The sequence below is a fragment of the Castor canadensis genome, chromosome 13, assembly GCF_047511655.1.
Source record: "Castor canadensis chromosome 13, mCasCan1.hap1v2, whole genome shotgun sequence".
Lineage (NCBI taxonomy): Eukaryota > Metazoa > Chordata > Mammalia > Rodentia > Castoridae > Castor > Castor canadensis.
The window spans coordinates 124,256,279-124,274,479 of record NC_133398.1 but is presented as its reverse complement, the minus strand read 5'-3'; the positions used below and the strand labels follow the sequence as shown (position 1 = coordinate 124,274,479).

The following is an 18,201-nucleotide window of genomic DNA, read 5'->3' as shown; positions in this document are numbered from 1 at the left end:
TTTTAAGAAAGTGCAAGGACCCCATGGATTCCTGACTAGGTGAAAGTGATGCTACCTCTGAGCACCACTGTTGTTGATTTTTTTAAAGAAGGTGTCTGGGATAAGATTATGATTTTTTTTTTTAGTCTGCTCTTCTATAGAAGATATTTCCTTCCTAATTGGACACCTTTGGCAGTGTTTGAGGTGCATGTCACATGGCTATGTCACAATTCAAGAGAGGGAAACCCTCTAAGAGGACAACTTTGGAGCTGGGCGTGGTGGTATATGCCTGTAATCCCAGATATTAGGGAGGCTGAGGCAGGAGGATCGCTGGACAATAGCAAAACCAGGTATCAAAAAAATAGGAGAAGTCACCTTACCTCAAACGAATACGCCTTCCCAATTCCATCTCCTGCTCCAGTGATCACTGTGGAAAGAGCAGGACGTTTTTAGATCACAGAATGCATCTTTGAACTTCTCTCTCTCACTCTGGCCGCACTTTCCTGCAAGCCTAACAGCTAGGATTCCAAAGCAGCATTAATCCATCCCCAAGTTTCCAGCCCTGGAGGACCCCTCCCTGGACATTCGGAATTACGATTTTTCTGTTCTGTTTTTTTGGGGGGTCGGGTCGGGGCGTGGGAGGGATTGGTGAGGCTGTGGAAGACACTGTGGGGTATAACAAAGAACTCAGCCAAGAAACATTCTTCCATCCCCCTGGAGGACTGAGACAGCAGAGGCCTTAACTCCTTCAAGGGCGTGCATTGTACCCTGTTATCGCTGTACCCAGGGCCCCAGTGTCATCCCAAGAACATTTCAAAGCTCCTTCTGCCCCCTTCCCACCCCCCCACCCCCCGCCCCACAGGACGGCAGCATTCAGAGTTGGTGGGAGTCAGGAGGCCTAACCAAGAGAAAAATCCAGAAATGTGTAAAGGAATGCAGTGAGCCGAAGGAGCCTGGAGAGGTTGAAGTGGGTGTGACAGCCATCTATCAGTGCTCAGCAATCAAATTCTCGTGTGTCCTGTGTCTCCAACGCTGGGTCCAATTACTGATGGCATTCGAAGTTAAACCTCATTTGTGTAAATGTCACAGTTTTGAATTTCACAATTCAGTCATATTATAGACACCTGCAACTGACCTTTGCTCCAACAAGTAAAGGGCATGCTTTTAAAAAGAAATAAACACAAAAAAGGTGAATGAAAGCTACGTTTAGCTCACTTGAGAGTCAGGTGCAGGCCAAGGTGAGCAAGACTCCAAAAGCTGTGTCATTTGGACAATTTCTACTTGTGCTTTGAGGGACTTTTAAGTGGATCCAGGCATGTTCCTTGTCCCCGTTGGTAAAGGTGCTACACTCAGAACTGCTGGACACCTCACCTCGCCCTGCGCTGGGAGGAATCTTCAGAGCCACCCAGGGTAGGGCCTGGAATCTTTAATGACATCCATTTGATGTGTGTCGCAAGTTTGCTTTGTGCCGTGCACTGTTGCAAGGGCCTTAGCTGAGTCACTTCCTTTCATGGTGAGGATGAGCCCGCAAAGCCAGGGTCGTGGGCATCCTGGCTCATCCACGAAGAGAAAGTTCTTAGCTCGCTGGGGTCTCCCTGCTGCCCGTCTCCAAAGGCAGAGCACCGAATGACCAGGAAGTCAAGCGTGGGGCTCCAGAATTCCATCAGGGAATCTAAAAGGTCAGAGCCTAGTAGCTGGCTTTTCTTCTTGTCCCCCACTTGAAATGCATCCCTTCCCCGCTGTGTGCCTCTGCCCAGAGGCGTGACGCCCTTGCTGAGCCCAGTCCTGACTCATCCGCGAATGGGCACACTTGAACTCCTTTGCAGTGTGGGTTTTAGGGGGTCCGGGCCCTGCATCTTAGGGGGCCGTGGCTGTGTGGAGTTCTAGGTCCACGAAGCACATGGGAATTTGAATCTGCACGGTCCGTTCCAGAACACAGCTTAGCGACTTTACTAGAGGTGGCAAACTATGTGGGAGGGGGGAGGGGGGAAGACGTGCACGCATGCACACTGTACACGCACACACATGTACCCATGCAAACACATGTACCCACACACATCCATGTACACACGTGTGCACACACATCCATGTATACACGTGCACCCATGCACACACATCCATGTACACACGTGTGCACACACATCCATGTATACACGTGCACCCATGCACACACGTGTACACACATCCATGTATACCCATGCACCCATGCACACACATGCATGCACACATGTACCCACACACATCCATGTACACCCACGTGTGCACACACATCCATGTATACACATGCACCATGCGCACACATCCATGTACACACGTGTGTGCACACATCCATGTGTACACACGTGTACACACGCACACACACAAAGGAAATGTGAGAAGCCTCGGTTACAAATCCATGTGTCATTCTGAACAATTGCTCACTAAAGTAATTTTTTTTAATTTTGCCATTGTTAAGTTTGTAAGGCTCCTCAGTTTGCTAAAGACATAGAACACCCCGTTCATCTGACATTCAGGTTAACAGCAAAATTTTTGAGTGTAAGTATATCCCATGTAATATTTGGGTTGTAATATACTAAAAAAAATTATTCCTTATTGAAAATTCAAATTTCACTGGGTATTCAGTGTTTTATTGGGAAGCCCTAGATAGGTGTTACAATCTTTCCTATGCACTTGTTTGAATTCTTTTTTTTTTCTTAAGCCATTAGACATTTATTTCTTTATCTATTTATTTATTTACTTATTTATTTATTTTTGGTGCCCAACTTCGAACTTCAAGCCCACCGTTGCAAAGACCTTAGTACACCCTTCAAGGAGAGGCTAAAACCGTCACCTGGTGACCTTCACCTTGACCCCAGGCAGGGATCTGAAATTGGCAGGATGCTTCCAGTAGATAAATCCCACTGGGCGTCATCATTTAACCAGCACAAACCAGACTAGATTCCATGCCTAGCCATCGGGAAATTGCAACCCCATACAGACTTTCATGACCTTGACTTTGCAACACGCTCATCTCATCAAACACACCTGAGCAATTTTAAAAATAAACTAAATAAAGCAAATTCACATCTGGATTTCAAAATTCTAGCAAAACCCTTTAGCAATATGGAAGTATGCTAGGGTTTAGAAACCTGAAAGTGAGGTTACTGAAAATCCCAAAAAGAAAAAACAAAAAACAAAAAACCCAGGTAGTAAGGTTGGGCAGACAGGACGCCTGGGTCAGAGTTCAGACTCATCCTCCCTTGGCCATTCCCCCCATGGGACCATGATGGCTCCTTGTCCAGACGATCCTAATCTCACTCATGTTTTCCAGCCTCACAAATGTAATTAAATTGAATTTCAGAGTCCCAAAGGAATTACATCTTTGCTGTCAAAGAGAAAGGCCACGACGTATCTTTGGGGACCTGGACAAGACTAAGCAGACCCAACCAGAGATCCGGAATGGAAATTTTCTCCTTACCTGCCCATTGTCCCATTGACTGCAAGAAAGAGCTTGGCTGAACTTTCCGGAAACTCAGCACAATGCATTTGCAGAATCTCACACACTTCACCAGGAAGACCAGGCATACCAAGACCCCTACCCAAATGAAGAACTGGTGGAGGGCCTCCCCCATGACCGCACTGGAGCAGACAGCAGGTGCTTTAGGACTAGCCAGGGCCTCTCTGGTGTCTGTCTCTGGCAGGGCTGCCTGGGGGCTTTGCCAGCTCTCTTTCTGGGAGGAACTGGGCAAGTTCCATTGACCCTGGGGCGTCTAGATTAAAGTAACCTCTTTGCACAACCCTCTAATTCACAGGCTTTTGAATAAAGTATTCTTTCTAATATCTTTACAGCAGTGTTGGGAGTTTGTTACTGTGCACAGTCGGTGAAGAAAGAGAAAGTGGGCTCGAAGAAAAAAAACAAAGCGCAGACAAAGGAAACATGGCTGCCCAAGGTTCTTTCCCTGGCTTTGGAAAGGTGATGCCAAAAGTGATGGACCCTGTAAGAGGTGAGACCTCGTAAGATGTTCTTGATCATGGAACCCTAAAGAAGAGGGGCCTAGTAGGACATCCTTAGGTCATGGGGGGCACGCAGAGGGTAACACTGACCATCTGGAAAGAGCTCTTTCAAGAGTGAGTTGTTATAAAAGCCTGACCTAGACTCTTGAATCTCTCTCTGACTTCATGTTTTGAGATGGGATCCGTGCCTCACACATGTCCTCCCACCATAGCAAAACCAAACAGACCCCTCACCAAAGCCTGCACCTTACTAGTTGGACTTCCAGCTTCCAAAACTGAGTCAGATAAATCTCTTATCTTTATAAAGTTAGCCCACCTCCGGTATTTTGTGATGATCATGAAAGTTGACTACAGAAACTAAAAAGGATACCAAACACAGGTTATTTGTTCATTTATGTAACAGATATTTATTAACTATCTTCCATGTGGCAATCACTGCTCAAAGCACTGGGGTTAAAGGGCAAGGTTTCTCTCTTAGAGCTTAGATCCCAATGTGGGGGTTAGAAAATAAGTAAGGTAATATCAGTGCTATTGAGTACTGTGTTGGAGTGGCTAGACAGCCTTAAAGATAGTTCCAAAAAGAAAGTCCACAATGCGCTGAAATTTGAATGAGAAAAAGGAGCCAGCCCCCTCCAGGCTGAGGGAGCAGCCAGTTCAATGTCCCAAACTGAAAAAGACCGAAGTATTTGAGAAGTAAATAGGGCTGCACAGTGCAGAGACTGATCTGTCAAGAGTGAGGGAGAAAGAAGGACAGAGAAGGTGGGAACAGTCAGGTTCTCTCAGTGAGGAATCTGGAATTTAGTCTTAAGAGCAACAGGAAGCTCTTTATTTATTCATTTATTTATTTATTTGTTTATTTATTTATTTATTTTTATTCATATGTGCATACTATGCTTGGGTCATTTCTCTCCCTTCCCCCACTCCCTCTATTTTGCCCTTATCTCTAACTTTGTTGAAGAAGAGAGTATAAGCAATAATAGGAAGGAACAAGGGTTTTTGCTGGTTAAGATAAGGATAGCTATACAGGGAGTTGACTCGCATTGATTTCAACAGGAAGCTCTTGCAGAGGCTTAGTATATTGAGTTAAATAATCTGAATTTTACTTCTAAATGGTCACTAGAGGTTGACAGAAGATGGCCTTTTGGGAGCATGGATGGAGATGAAGATGGCTACCAAAGCCAGGAAGGTGAGAAGACTGAACTCATCTGTCTCCTTCTGTTCTGTGTAGCTACAACGATGCACCTGAGGCTGGATGGTTCCCAGAGAGGTCAGGTTGTTTAAGTCTCAGTTCTGGGGGCCCCAGGACATGGTATGGGATTCTGCTGGGCTCTGAAGAGGGCTACATGGCCAGGGTACATGTAAGGGGGTGGCGCTCACACGGTGGGACAGAAAACAAAACAGGTGCAGGGGAAGTGCAAATTTCACTCTTCGTGTAAAACCAGCCTGATCTTATGGGAATTAATCTTCCCATAAGAACTGATAAGAACTGCCCCTTGCCACCATTCTGCAGCCTGAGCCGCAGCTGGTCTCATCCCTTGCAGATCAAAGCCCACTGTCCCTTATCTCCCACCACCTCTCTTTGTCAGTCCCTTGCCCTTGCTTTCTCCCAAATGCTATTTAAGGCCAGACCGGCCAAGAGAAGCTGCTGGGCCATTTTCTCTCAGCCAGCCAGCCTGCTTATTAAACTTTGGATGTGAGATAACTCTCGTGAGCCTCCTTTGTGTGCGGTGAGCAGCATTTTCCTAACATCTGCCACACCTCATCTACTCCCTCAAGGTGGCATCAGTCCATCCAGGACTTAATAGTCTCACCTCCACACTGCAACACTGGGGTCCAAGCTTCCAACATGGTGGAGGGTCTACCCCTATAGAAACCACAGCTCCTGGTCCTCATGGTCCACGAGGAGCGTGCCAGAACTCAGTCCTGGGCCCTCTTCCCTTTCCTATGCTTACTCCTTTGGCTGACCTTAACCCATCCCAACTCTACGGACTCCCTACTTGCTGAGGAACCCCAAGTTTGCAACTTCAACTGGTCACATTGGTTGGTCATGCAGACTTGCATAGCCAAGTGTCCCCTTGACGCTTCCATTTGCTCTTTTTTGTATTGTTTCTTGAGATTTAGCAAGGATTTACTTAGGAAAGCAGGACCGAGCAAGGAGCTAGAAAGGAAGAATGGGGTGCCTCCAGTATGCAGGAGGCTCCATTTGATCACTGAGTACCTGTCTCTCAATTTGTTATTTCTAAGCCTTTCTAGGACAAAACTATGCAATGGTTTTGTTTTGGGTTTTGTTTGAGGGGGGGGCAGTGGGGTTTGAACCAAAATGCCTTTTTTAAGTGAATGCACTTCACAAGTCATTCAAGATTAAATGACTTTTTATTTAATATCTTTGATTCTATATTTGATATTGTCTTTTCCTCTTGATTACCAGCGTCATGTTTGCTTCATCTTTGGAGTGTGTATAGAGTTTTTGCTTTTACTTTGTATTTTTTTTTTCTTTTAGAGATTGTGCCTTCATCTTTTTTTTTTCTTCCTGCTTTCTTAGTGATTTAGTTTTGTTTTCTAAATCTGCAAAATGTTTACATGGTTTTCAAGTTAAGTTTCCAAAAGAAAGTGCAGTGAAAACAGTCTTCTTTGTTATTCCTTAGCATATTAGAGTTGTACCCGGGGGTACATTGTGACATTTACAGAACTGCTTACAACATCTCTTAGATTTCTCCCCCTCCATCGTTCTTCTTTCACCCCTCCTCCTCCGCTTCTTAGGACAGCTTCAACAGGTCCCATTTTCACACACAAAAAGTCTTGCGTCTATCCTTATCCTCTCCCTACAGAGAACCTGAGCCTTTTATTTAAGTTTTGCTTTTCATCCACCTTATGATCCACACATACACTCACACGGATACACATTGGTACACAGACGTCTACACGTGCACACCCATATGTATACGTGCGTACATTATTAGCGCCTCTGTCTGATTTTAGATGGAGAGCGGTGATAGACACTTTCTACACCTTGCTGGTTTCACCTGACCACAGGTCTGTGATGGCACCACAGCACCGTGCAGAGGTATGTCTCTCCTCTCACTCTTGTGCCCATATAGCACTGCACAGGCCTGCCACACTCATTGACGCCTCTTATTGTTTTATTACTCATATGTGCATACAAGGCTTGGGTCATTTCTCCCCCCTGCCCCCACCCCCTCCCTTACCACCCACTCCGCCCCCTCCCTCCCCCCGCTCAATACCCAGCAGAAACTATTTTGCCCTTATCTCTAATTTTGTTGTAGAGAGAGTATAAGCAATAATAGGAAGAAACAAGGGGTTTTGCTGGTTGAGATAAGGATAGCTATACAGGGCATTGACTCACATTGATTTCCTGTGCGTGGGTGTTACCTTCTAGGTTAATTCTTTTTGATCTAACCTTTTCTCTAGTTCCTGGTCCCCTTGTCCTATTGGCCTCAGTTGCTTTTAAGGTATCTGCTTTAGTTTCTCTGCGTTAAGGGCAACAAATGCTAGCTAGTTTTTTAGGTGTCTTACCTATCCTCACCCCTTCCTTGTGTGCTCTCGCTTTTATCATGTGCTCATAGTCCAATGCCCTTGCTGTGTTTGCCCTTGATCTAATGTCCACATATGAGGGAGAACATACGATTTTTGGTCTTTTGGGCCAGGCTAACCTCACTCAGAATGATGTTCTCCAATTCCATCCATTTACCAGCGAATGATAACATTTCGTTCTTCTTCATGGCTGCATAAAATTCCATTGTGTATAGATACCACATTTTCTTAATCCATTCGTCAGCGGTGGGGCATCTTGGCTGTTTCCATAACTTGGCTATTGTGAATAGTGCTGCAATAAACATGGGTGTGCAGGTGCCTCTGGAGTAACAGTCTTCTGGGTATATCCCCAAGAGTGGTATTGCTGGATCAAATGGTAGATCGATGTCCAGCTTTTTAAGTAGCCTCCAAATTTTTTTCCAGAGTGGTTGTACTAGTCTACATTCCCACCAGCAGTGTAAGAGGGTTCCTTTTTCCCCGCATCCTCGCCAACACCTGTTGTTGGTGGTGTTGCTGATGATGGCTGTTCTAACAGGGGTGAGGTGGAATCTTAGCGTGGTTTTAATTTGCATTTCCTTTATTGCTAGAGAGGGTGAGCATTTTTTCATGTGTTTTTTGGCCATTTGAATTTCTTCTTTTGAGAAAGTTCTGTTTCGTTCACATGCCCGTTTCTTTATTGGTTCATTAGTTTTGGGAGAATTTAGTTTTTTAAGTTCCCTGTATATTCTGGTTATCAGTCCTTTGTCTGATGTGTAGTTGGCAAATATTTTCTCCCACTCTGTGGGTGTTCTCTTCAGTTTAGAGACCATTTCTTTTGATGAACAGAAGCTTTTTAGCTTTATGAGGTCCCATTTATCTATGCTATCTCTTAGTTGCTGTGCTGCTGGGGTTTCGTTGAGAAAGTTCTTACCTATACCTACTAACTCCAGAGTATTTCCTACTCTTTCCTGTATCAACTGTAGAGTTTGTTGTGCCCTGTCTTTGGATTATTTCTAGCTTTTGCTATTAAAATAGTATTACCATCAGTCACTTGGTGTGTACACCATAGAAGTACGAGAATTCCTATGTCCTTAAATTAGCCAGAGTGACCACCAGGCAAGCACCAACTCCACTGCAATCCCATCTGCATGCTAAATGACACACATCCCCCCGCCATGACAGTGGACAATTGCCATGACAATGTCCAGAAAGAACCAGAAAAGGAGTGAAAATGGTTGGCACTTGCATTTCTTTTCTCGAAAAGACACGCTATTCTTCCCCTTCATCAGCCAATGTCCCCCACACACATTCATGTCCTCCCACCCCACAACAAGCCAACAAGTTGACTTCTGGGTTAGCCTTCAACTTCTGTTCTTTGCCAAAAAATGGAAGTCTCATTTGCTGATCCATCAGAGTTTGGTCTTGTCACTGGTTTCACAATTCTAGGAAAAAAATGATCCAGTTTAGGGCCAAAATTTGGCAACATAGTTGACACCCCAGGTGGGGTGTGATCTGAACAGCCTCACTCCCATCAGACAGCCATTTCTTGTGAACAAGATAGCCCAGCTAGCAGTGAAGGAACGTTCAGGAACTGATTCTTTTTTCCCTTGGTTTCTGGTGTCTGCTGTAGGTAAGGCAGGGATACTTACCCCAAAAGACATGGACTGTCACAGAGACCCAACCCCAAGGGGGGTTCACTTCTGGGAGACTGAAAATATCTCCCAGAGTTCCTGACTGGCACCTGGGAACTGTGGCACTGTGGGGACCTCCTGGAACTTTTCAGTCTGGGCTTAGTGATGTGTACAGTAAGCCATTGGTATCCATGAGTGCGTGGTTCCAAGGACACCAGGTGAGAAAAACCACACGTGCTCAGATGCAGGATGGTCGGGACTGTACTGCAGATGCTTGACTCATTTTTCCCATAAAGCCACCCAACCTCCCTCGAACACATGCTGCCTTCCAACAAGTTAAAAATTTCACCTTATCACTTCAATTAAGCACAGTCACTTTGTCCTTGCTTTGGGGGCACCATTTGCTTTTTAGGAGGCAGGCGTTCACAAAATGAAGGGCAGAGAAACACTCAGCAGATCACTCAACAGTGTAAACTCAACCGTGGTTCTGACTGAGGGCTTTTCCACATCAACTGAGCTGTGGAATGTACGTGGGGATTTTGAATTTTTATTTTTGAAATGTCTTGCGATTTTTCAAATTCATTCTTTTTTGTTTCTTTAACCACGCTTGGTCCAAACCGTGAAATAAATCCATGAATAATGTGGGCTTACCGCATGTCCAGTTATCATGTTTATTTACATACCCTGTCTTTCTGTTGTTTTTGTCTTGTTTGTTTGATGGGACTGGGATTTGAACTCAGGGCTCCACACTTACTGGGCAGGTGCTCTACCACTTGAGCCACACCTCCAGCCCTCTTTGCTCTGGTTATTTTGGAGTTGGGGGCCTTACTTTTTGCCCAAAACCTCTTTTAGGCTTCCTTAGTAGCTGGGATGACAGGCGTGCTCCACCACACCCAGTCTTGGAAATCCTGTGTTTCCCACGATGTTTTCTTTTGTGTAAAGAACCTTCTCCCTCTCACCTTGGTGAAGATCTTCTAGAATCTACTCTTTTGTTTCCTTGAACTCCTGACAGCCAGTTCTTATATTCTAAGATTAGATTTTTGGATTCTTTGTCTTAAGCCCTTTCTGATAAAAGAAACAGGGGCCGAATGGCACCCTTGAGTGCCTATCTGTAGAGATTGGGGCTGAAGAAATTCTTTTCTGTGTCATCTTCCTGGAGGTCTCTGCTTTGACAGGTCACACCAGGTCTTATGAATGCTCATATTTTGGGGGTCTGACTCTGATCTGACCTGGAAACACACTCTAATTTCATGTAATTGTCTCATGTGGTTTTTTTTTTTTATCTACTATTGTGTTTTTGTTAGGTAGCAGTTAGCCATGAGTGATGGGTGAGGTAAGATAGACAGATGAGGAGACAAGGAAATTAAATAAATATTGAAACAGCCAGACTCAGACATTCAAACAATGTAAAAACTAAAAAGCCAGAGCAGCTAGGCACCCCTCCCACCTCCTTTTAGAACAGACTTAAGTCTGTCGCATCAGTCCTCCTCCTTGAGAAGTTAACAAGCTCCACGGCTCCTTCCATGTGTGGAGGGGCAAAAAGAAGGAAAGGCATGTCTAGCAAATGGAAGTTCTAAAACATCCCTATTTAACACCCTCCCTAGCCACCCAGATTCATTATCTTAATGATTAGAGGTTGGCAGATGTGACCCCATGTCTTCCAACTGAGAAAGCACAAGACCAAGAGATGAAAGCCACCATTTTGAGTCTCTGCTCCCATTTCCTGCATGGAAAAATGTTTCTCTCCCTTTTTTTTTTTTCTCCTCCATTTCTCCCCTCTTTTATCCTGTTATATTAAATACCTTTCCTAGTAAACTTTGGTATTACTTTTACTACATTTTCTTGTCTTCCCTGAATTCTTCTCTTGCCAGGTACGAGAACCAAGGTGATAGAAAGCTAAACTTTCTAATACAGTTTGGTTCTGTGTTTGTGACAGGAACGAAGAGTTTGACCTGATGGCTGCAATGACAGTCCTATTGGAAACTTATTCACCAACTCTTGCTCTGTCCTCCAGACTTTCTTGCTTTCCCTTTGACCTGCTTGTTTTCACTGGGCCTTTACATTGGCCCTTCTCCATGCTCGTTAGGTTAAGTTCTGTGGCTTTAAGAAGTAAAATTTCTACCTTGTTCCAACTAAGAGTCAGATCTTTGGAAGTCAGATTCAGAGTTAAAGATTGCTTAGAGCTGTGGAGGAGGTTATCAGATCAGTAATCTAACTTTTTGCAAGATCGCAAGTGATAAACCTAAAAGAAAGCTATAAAAATCTCTAGTGTGTTTTTTTTTTTTTGTCTCTTTTTATGTGTATTTGTGTGGGGGGAGTATTGTATGTTATGTCTGCATGTATGCTTATGTTTGTATATTGTTTATATGGTACCAAATAGCTTAGAAAAAAGTCTTCCCAGGATGGAGGGGAAGAGTTAGCAAAAACCCATCTCAACAAATAAGCTGAGCCTGATGGTATGCACCTGTAATCCCAGCAGAGTAGGAAGATGGTGGTCCAAGGGCAGCCCTGGGCAAAAACATGAGATCCTATCCAAAATATAACTAAGGCAAAAAAAAAACCAACTATACATTGGGCTAAAGGCATGACTCAAGTGGTAGAGAGCCTATCTAGCAAGAGCAAGGCCCTAAGCTAAAACCCCAGTACCACCAAATATATGCATTTAATATAATATCTATGTGTGCATATGTGTACATGTAATACTTTATAGGGTCCCTGCTTAGACTCCACACGCTTAAAAAAATGGTGAGACAACGGCTAGCTACCTTTTCTTGATACCTTAGTTTGCATGAAGAACTCAGACAATTTTTCCTAAAGAGTATACTAGGCAAATGTAAACAAGGTAACTATTTATAAATTATTTCCTCATAGCTCCAAAAATCTATTTCAGCTGCCTAAAATCTTAAAGTCATGCTATGCTAAGTTCAGGAATATTCTTTAGATGTTTAGGTTGTTTCTAAGTAAGTGAAAATACTGAAGCAGCAGTTGTTGCCACAAGCTTAAGGTCTGCACACTTTGCATTAAATTGTGTTAGGAGAAAGTACATGTTTCTAGAAGTTACTAGTCTACAGAATTACTAAGGATTGACTCATCCAGAAGGGAACAACTCTGCATTTGGGGGACATGAGAGGAGCTCTGTTGAGGATATGAGGAAGTGTGGAGGGAAAAGGAAGACAACTGTGTTTGAATCCTAAAGAAGACTTTGGTTCCAAAGTAGGAAAGAGAATCTGGAGTAGAACTAAAACTTTGGACAAGTCGTGAACAGTTGTGTAAAACAGGAAAAAGGTTTTTTAAAGGACTGGAATTCATTGGGCTTTCTGTTGTCTACCTCGAGCTCTGTGTGTTTAAGTTATTTGGAGCCAGTCACTGAGGTCATAGAGGCCAGGACTGAAATGCCTGTGGTGTTTAATGACCTGCTGGCCTCTTAGCAGCCTAGATATCGTCACTTGGCTTCCTGTTAGGTTGGGTTCCCTTCTACACTCTGCCCTCTATGTGTTTCCTTCTCACTCTAAAATTAAATGTCTGACTTCTTCGTAAGGTTCCAGGCCCATAAGCAATGATAGATACCCAACACATCTGTTGATTTTATATAAATGCCATGTCACAGTGATCGGGGTCTTCCAGATGTCCCTAGATTCCTCAGGCACAGAAAAGAACCACAAAGAGGAGGCCGAAAGCAAGGAATGACTGACTAGAAGAGCGAAGTGTTAATGGCAATGTCATCAGAAGATTTCCAAATTCTTTGTGTCCCCCATGGAAGAATCCGTGGCAGGACACATGGGTTAAAATTTAGGGAGGGAGGCGGGGGGCAGAGGGGGAGAAATGACCCAAACAATGTATGCACATGTGAATAAATGAATTAAAAAAATAAAAAAGGATGATCAATACCAAGTCTGACTGGGATATGGAGACATTGGCTGGTGGAGATGCAAGATGGTACACCTGTCTTGAAAAACAGTTTGGCAATTCACCAAAAAGTTAAACACAGAGCTAACACATACCCTGCAATTCTACTCCTAGGTATAAACCGAAGAGAAATGGGAACATATTTTTTAAATAAAAACTTGTAAATGGATGTTTATAGACGCATCATTCATAATAGCTTTAAGAAATGGTCCAATATATGAAACAGAAGTAAAAAACCTCTCGCAGTTGCTTTGAGTGATGTGGGGAATGTGCTGGGGCGGGCGGACAATGGGGGAAATGAAAATAATGTACAATAGCAGTCTGATTGGAACTGTTACTTTGAGATCCCCCCCCCCCGTATAATGAATATATCCTAATAAAAATTTTATTAAAAAAAAAAGTTAGGGAGGGGATTTACAAAAGAGCTTGGTGGGAACAGGTGGAAGCTAGAAGAAGAGGGAGTGTCTTTTTCTTTCCCTGGTGCTTTTAAAACTTATGCTAACCTATGGGAAGGGAAGAACCTGTGATTCCCAACCAGTAACTGATGAGTGAGGAGGGGCACAGGTGTCCCTGGGCCAGGCGAGGGTGGTTTGGGTTGTCCCTAAGTTAGGGCGTGAGTAACCCGCACATATTTGCAATTGAAAAGAAGGGGCAAAGCAAGGGGGAATTTGCAGCCTGACCTCAACACCCAGCCTGGAGATGTGAAGCTGATGTGGTTTCAGTGCTCGGTTGCCCCGGGCTGCTTCTTTCTCTTATGCTGGAATTTTTTTCTATCTTAACAAGGGAAAGGCTGATCCTGGATTGCTGATCCTAAGTTTGTATCCTGGGGAAGTCGATGATTGCCGGAGCCAAACCAGGAGTTAAGAGTAAAGGAAGCACAAGGTTTGTTGAAAACACAGCCAGGCTGCCAGCATGGGAGAGGCTTGGCGACAAGCTGGACAGCTGGAGTCCAGGCGTGATATAGGGCTCTGTCCGGCTTAGGTCCAAGTCATCAACATTGGTGACTAGGTGGCATCGAGTTGACTTCTCACTGAACCCTACTACCTGGCCACCCCCATTCTTATCAAACTGGACATTCCAGAAAGGTCTGTCCTGGCCTCAAAGACCCCATTTATATTTACAGCTACCTTTTGTTCTCTTGGTGAGAGTTTGCTGTTTTACTTTTCTGAGGAGCCTGCTTCTCATCTCTTTAGATGTTTGCTTTTAAGGGTGCCACCCTGGCTCCCTTACCTAAGACAAAGTCACTTCTGTCATTTGCTCCCCTCAGATTCCCAAAGTCACTTCTGTTATTTGCTCCTCTCACAAGGGTATGAAAATTTATTAAGTGCGTGGGTGAGTACCCAACCACCCAACGAGATCTGGGTAAGCTCATGGAACCTGTTCATAGGGGAGGGAGAAGTAGGGAAAGGTAAGCAATTGAGAAGGAGAAAAAATGATATTTAAGGGAGAGGAGAAGACCAGAAAACAGGTGATAATTTGGGACAAAATCTGCCTGGGCTCACGGTGTGGTGTCACCTCCAATCTTCCTTCCTGTAGTATGAATCAACTTTTAGTTCTTTTTATCTTGGGCAGCACCGGGATTTGAACTCAGGGCCTCATGCTTGCTAGGCAGGTACTCTACTACTTGAGCCACTCCGCCAGCCCTGTCCTGGTTGATGAGCTGTCTGGAGTAAGGTATTCACAACACTGGAAGAGCTGACCTTCCAATAAGTAGAATTTTGAAGAAAACCTTTTCCTGCTGCTAATTTCTTCCATTTTGAAGTAATTAGCATTCCCATCTTCTGTATTTAGGACTATTGTTTTTTGAGCTCCAACAAAGCTAAACACAAGTATGGTAGTTTTCTACGTTGTGTAACAGGTTAATCCAAAACTCAAGTGGCTTCAAAGAATGTCACTTACTGTCTTACGGTTCCTGTGGATCAGGAACCCAAGTACAGTCTTGTTGGGTGTTCTGGCTGGAGGTCAAGGTCATTCTGGCCGGGGGGTAAAGGGTGTAGCAGGGCTGAGAGTGCCTCAAGGCTCAGCTGGGGAAAGTTCACTTCAAAGCTCCCTCCCAGGTTTACTCCCTGGAGTGAGTTCCTCCCCAGTTGTCCCTCAGATGTGGACCTCTTCCCAGGGCAGTTCACAAAATGGCAGCCTGCTCCATCAGATCAAGCAAGTAAGGAGAGTCAGAATTCAGGTTAGGTTGTAACCTAACCTGGGAAAGATTGTCTCATCACTTTTGTTGTATTTCATGCACAAGAAGCAAGTCTCCGGATCCAGCCCACACTGCTGGGGACAAGGTGACACAAGCAACTGGATATTGATGTTAGGAGCTAGCTTGATCTCAGGCAGTTAGGGCTGGAGGCCATAAAGGGTGATTAATGTCAGCAAGTATGAGAGGGGGGCTTGGAGGGGGGAAGTGCTGATAGATACCTTGGTTCTTGTGTCTGGCAGGAAAAGAATTCAAGCAAGATGCACAGGTTATAATAAAAATAATGGTGGAGTTTATTGGAAAACGATTGCACTTTCAATAGGCTGGGGGTGGGTCTCGTCAAGGAAGAGAACAAAGAGGTTATTCTTTACAGCTGGAATGTCTGTGAAGGCGATGGGTTTATTTGGCCCCTGGGATGTCCTCCTGGGTTGAGGTCACTGTCTTGTTAAATGAGAGCGAGATTATCAGTGTACACTACCAGTTCCTGCTCTGATTGGTAGGAGGTTTCTGTTCGAAGTTGCCACCCTCCACTCTATCCAGCTCCCAGGTTTGGGTCACTGTTTTGTTAAATACACCTGTGTAACTCTCAGCACAGGCCTAGCTGGAGTGGTTTTGCTCCATCATGAACCCTGACCACCACAGAGTGCTGGCTTATGACAGGCCCAAAGCAACAGGGCTGATCAATCACAGACTGAAACCTCCAAAACTGTGAGCCAAAATAAACCTTTCCCCTTTACACAACGACTGCCCCAGGTACTTGTCATAGTGAAGGAAAGCTGTCACAATCAGGACAATTAAGTAAGTACCCTCTCCTGGTCACCACTGTAGGGAATGGGGGAATGCAAACAAGAAGAAACGCATGCATATGAAGTCCTGAAACCTAGCCCAGACACAGGCACAAAGGTGATGACAGATCCAGGACACCATACACGGACTCAAAGGTCAAAGAACATCTTGAGGTAAAAGACATGAGCAGAAAACTAAGTAAAGAGAAAACGCAACTAGTATGTACCTGTGTGTAATGTTTAGCCTCATAAGCTATTAGGGATTTAATTAAATGAATGAAACAGCACACATAAATCAGTAAGTAAAACTTGAAGCCGTTACACACAGTACTGATTCCCCTTCACGCCGCAGTGGTGGTGGCTTACAGTGACACCGCCATGTACAAAGCAGGAATGAGGACTGACGGCAAAGTGAGGTCCTTAAATTACAGCCTGGTGATGGCTGCACAGCTCTATAAATTTACCCCCCAAATCAATAACTCGTACATCTTATAGTTGGTGAATTGTAAGGTATTTCAAGAACGCCTCATTACAATCAGCCAAGTGAGGATGTAAATCCAGGCTGCCTGATTCCAGAGGCCACTGTCACACAACTGCTGCCCTCCTGCACTGTCACACAAGGAGAATATCACACTTAGGAAATGCCACTCATTCAGATGTCAGCAGGTCCCTTCTCTGGTTTCCTAGACAACGTGCACGAATGCTGAACCATCTCACTCAACCGTGAACATGGTGACCCTACCCATCTCCTGTCTTAAAGCCAGTCCTATGTTTGAGACAAAAATGCAAATACAGCCCTCTAAAGCAGCTGTCGCAATCTAAAGTCTCTAGGGCTGGTGGAGTGGATCAAGTGGTAGAGTTTCCTGCCCAGAAACCGGGAGGCCCTGAATTCAAAACCCAGTGCCACCAAAAAAAAATCCAAATCCCTACCAAACTGAAGTCTCTGAGGAGGCTGGTGGAGTGGCTCAAGTGGCTGTAGTGCCTAGCAAGTGTGAGGCCCTGAGTTCAAACCTCAAAAACCATCAAAAAAAAATACCCCACAATTCCTAGCAAACTAAGTTTTCTGAGCTCCTGGGAATTCCTGAAAACAAGAATCATGGCCACCCTCAATTTCTTTTCAGGATACCCCCAAGCCAAATTTTCAACATTGGTTTTCCATCACAGACCACATGGGCTAAGAGAGGCTTTTGGCTAGAATTCAATCCAGTTGGTTGGTCATTAACATTCACCATCTTGCGCTGATGAGAAGTTCCAAATGGCAGCCACATCGTTTGGATGAATCCAGAAGAGAGACTGTTCTCAAGTATACTCTCATTTAAAAATCTTTTCAAAGCATTGGATTGGGGGGAGCAATAATTAAGGGATCTTTGGGTTTAAAAAAAAAATGGAACTCCCCCTGCAAAGTAGAAGTAAAGCACTACTTCCTACCCTTGTAGACTTCCTTGTGCGCCATTTTGTCTCCAAGAATTTATTACCAGAACTGATGAACCAAGAGTCCTTCATCACCAAAGGTCATATTCATTAATTGTTCCTTCATGATTCAGTTGGTAAGGAGTATGTGTCTGGGAATTTGTCCTAGAATTATCTATTTTGTTTCTGTTGTGTCCATTGTAATGTCTCTCTTTTTGTCTCTGAATTTATTAGACTATTCTCTCTCCTTTCCTTAGTCTAGCTCAGGGATTGTATATTTTATTTATCTTTTCAAAGAACCAGTTCTTTGTCATGTTGATCTTGTATGTTGCTTTTTTGGTCTCTGTTTTATTTATTTCTGCTCTTATTTTTTGGGGTGTTTTTGAGACAGGGTCTTACTATGTAGCCCAGGTTGGCCTCAAACTTGCAATTCTCCTGCCACAGCCTTCCAAATGCTGAGATTACAAGTGGGTTCTGCCCCACCCAGAGTTTTTATTTGTCTGTGTGGGGGGGAGGGAGGGGGTGGGGCAGTGAGGGGGGTTCTGGGGTTCAAACCCAGGGCCTTGTGCGTGCTAGGCAAGTGCTCTACCACTGAGCTGCACCCCAAGCCTACTCTGCTCTGATCTTTATTCCTTCTTTCCTTCCATCAGTCTTGCTCTTGTTTTTCTTGAGTTGTAGAAGGAAGAATATTTATTTAAGAACGTTCTTTTTTAATGTGGGCATTGGTTTCTATAAACTTTCTTAGTCCTTCTTTTTGCTATACCCCATGCAT

The 18,201-nt window shown here is 44.3% G+C and overlaps 1 protein-coding gene and 1 long non-coding RNA gene across 5 annotated transcripts in view; one reads left to right on the top strand and one right to left on the bottom strand.

Annotated features, from left to right (window-relative positions):
- Positions 1-3,590, bottom strand: part of Hsd17b3 (hydroxysteroid 17-beta dehydrogenase 3) — a 35,463-nt gene extending 31,873 nt beyond the window's left edge. For all 3 annotated transcript variants that reach the window (XM_074052559.1, XM_074052560.1, XM_020158900.2), the window contains exons 1-2: positions 3,437-3,590; positions 360-406 (exon numbers count right to left, since the gene is read on the bottom strand). In XM_074052559.1, the coding sequence (XP_073908660.1) occupies positions 360-406; positions 3,437-3,590 (201 nt within the window). The remainder of the gene's footprint in view (positions 1-359; positions 407-3,436) is intronic.
- A 154-nt stretch (positions 3,591-3,744) lies between these two features.
- LOC141415592 (uncharacterized) lies at positions 3,745-17,761 on the top strand. Of its 2 annotated transcripts, none has more exons than XR_012440573.1 (4): positions 3,745-3,962; positions 5,093-5,158; positions 13,824-13,922; positions 17,141-17,761. It is a non-coding gene; the product is annotated as an uncharacterized lncRNA (long non-coding RNA). The 2 variants fall into 2 exon arrangements; XR_012440574.1 differs by lacking the exon at positions 17,141-17,761 and adding an exon at positions 16,063-16,711.
- The last annotated feature ends 440 nt before the right edge of the window (positions 17,762-18,201 follow it).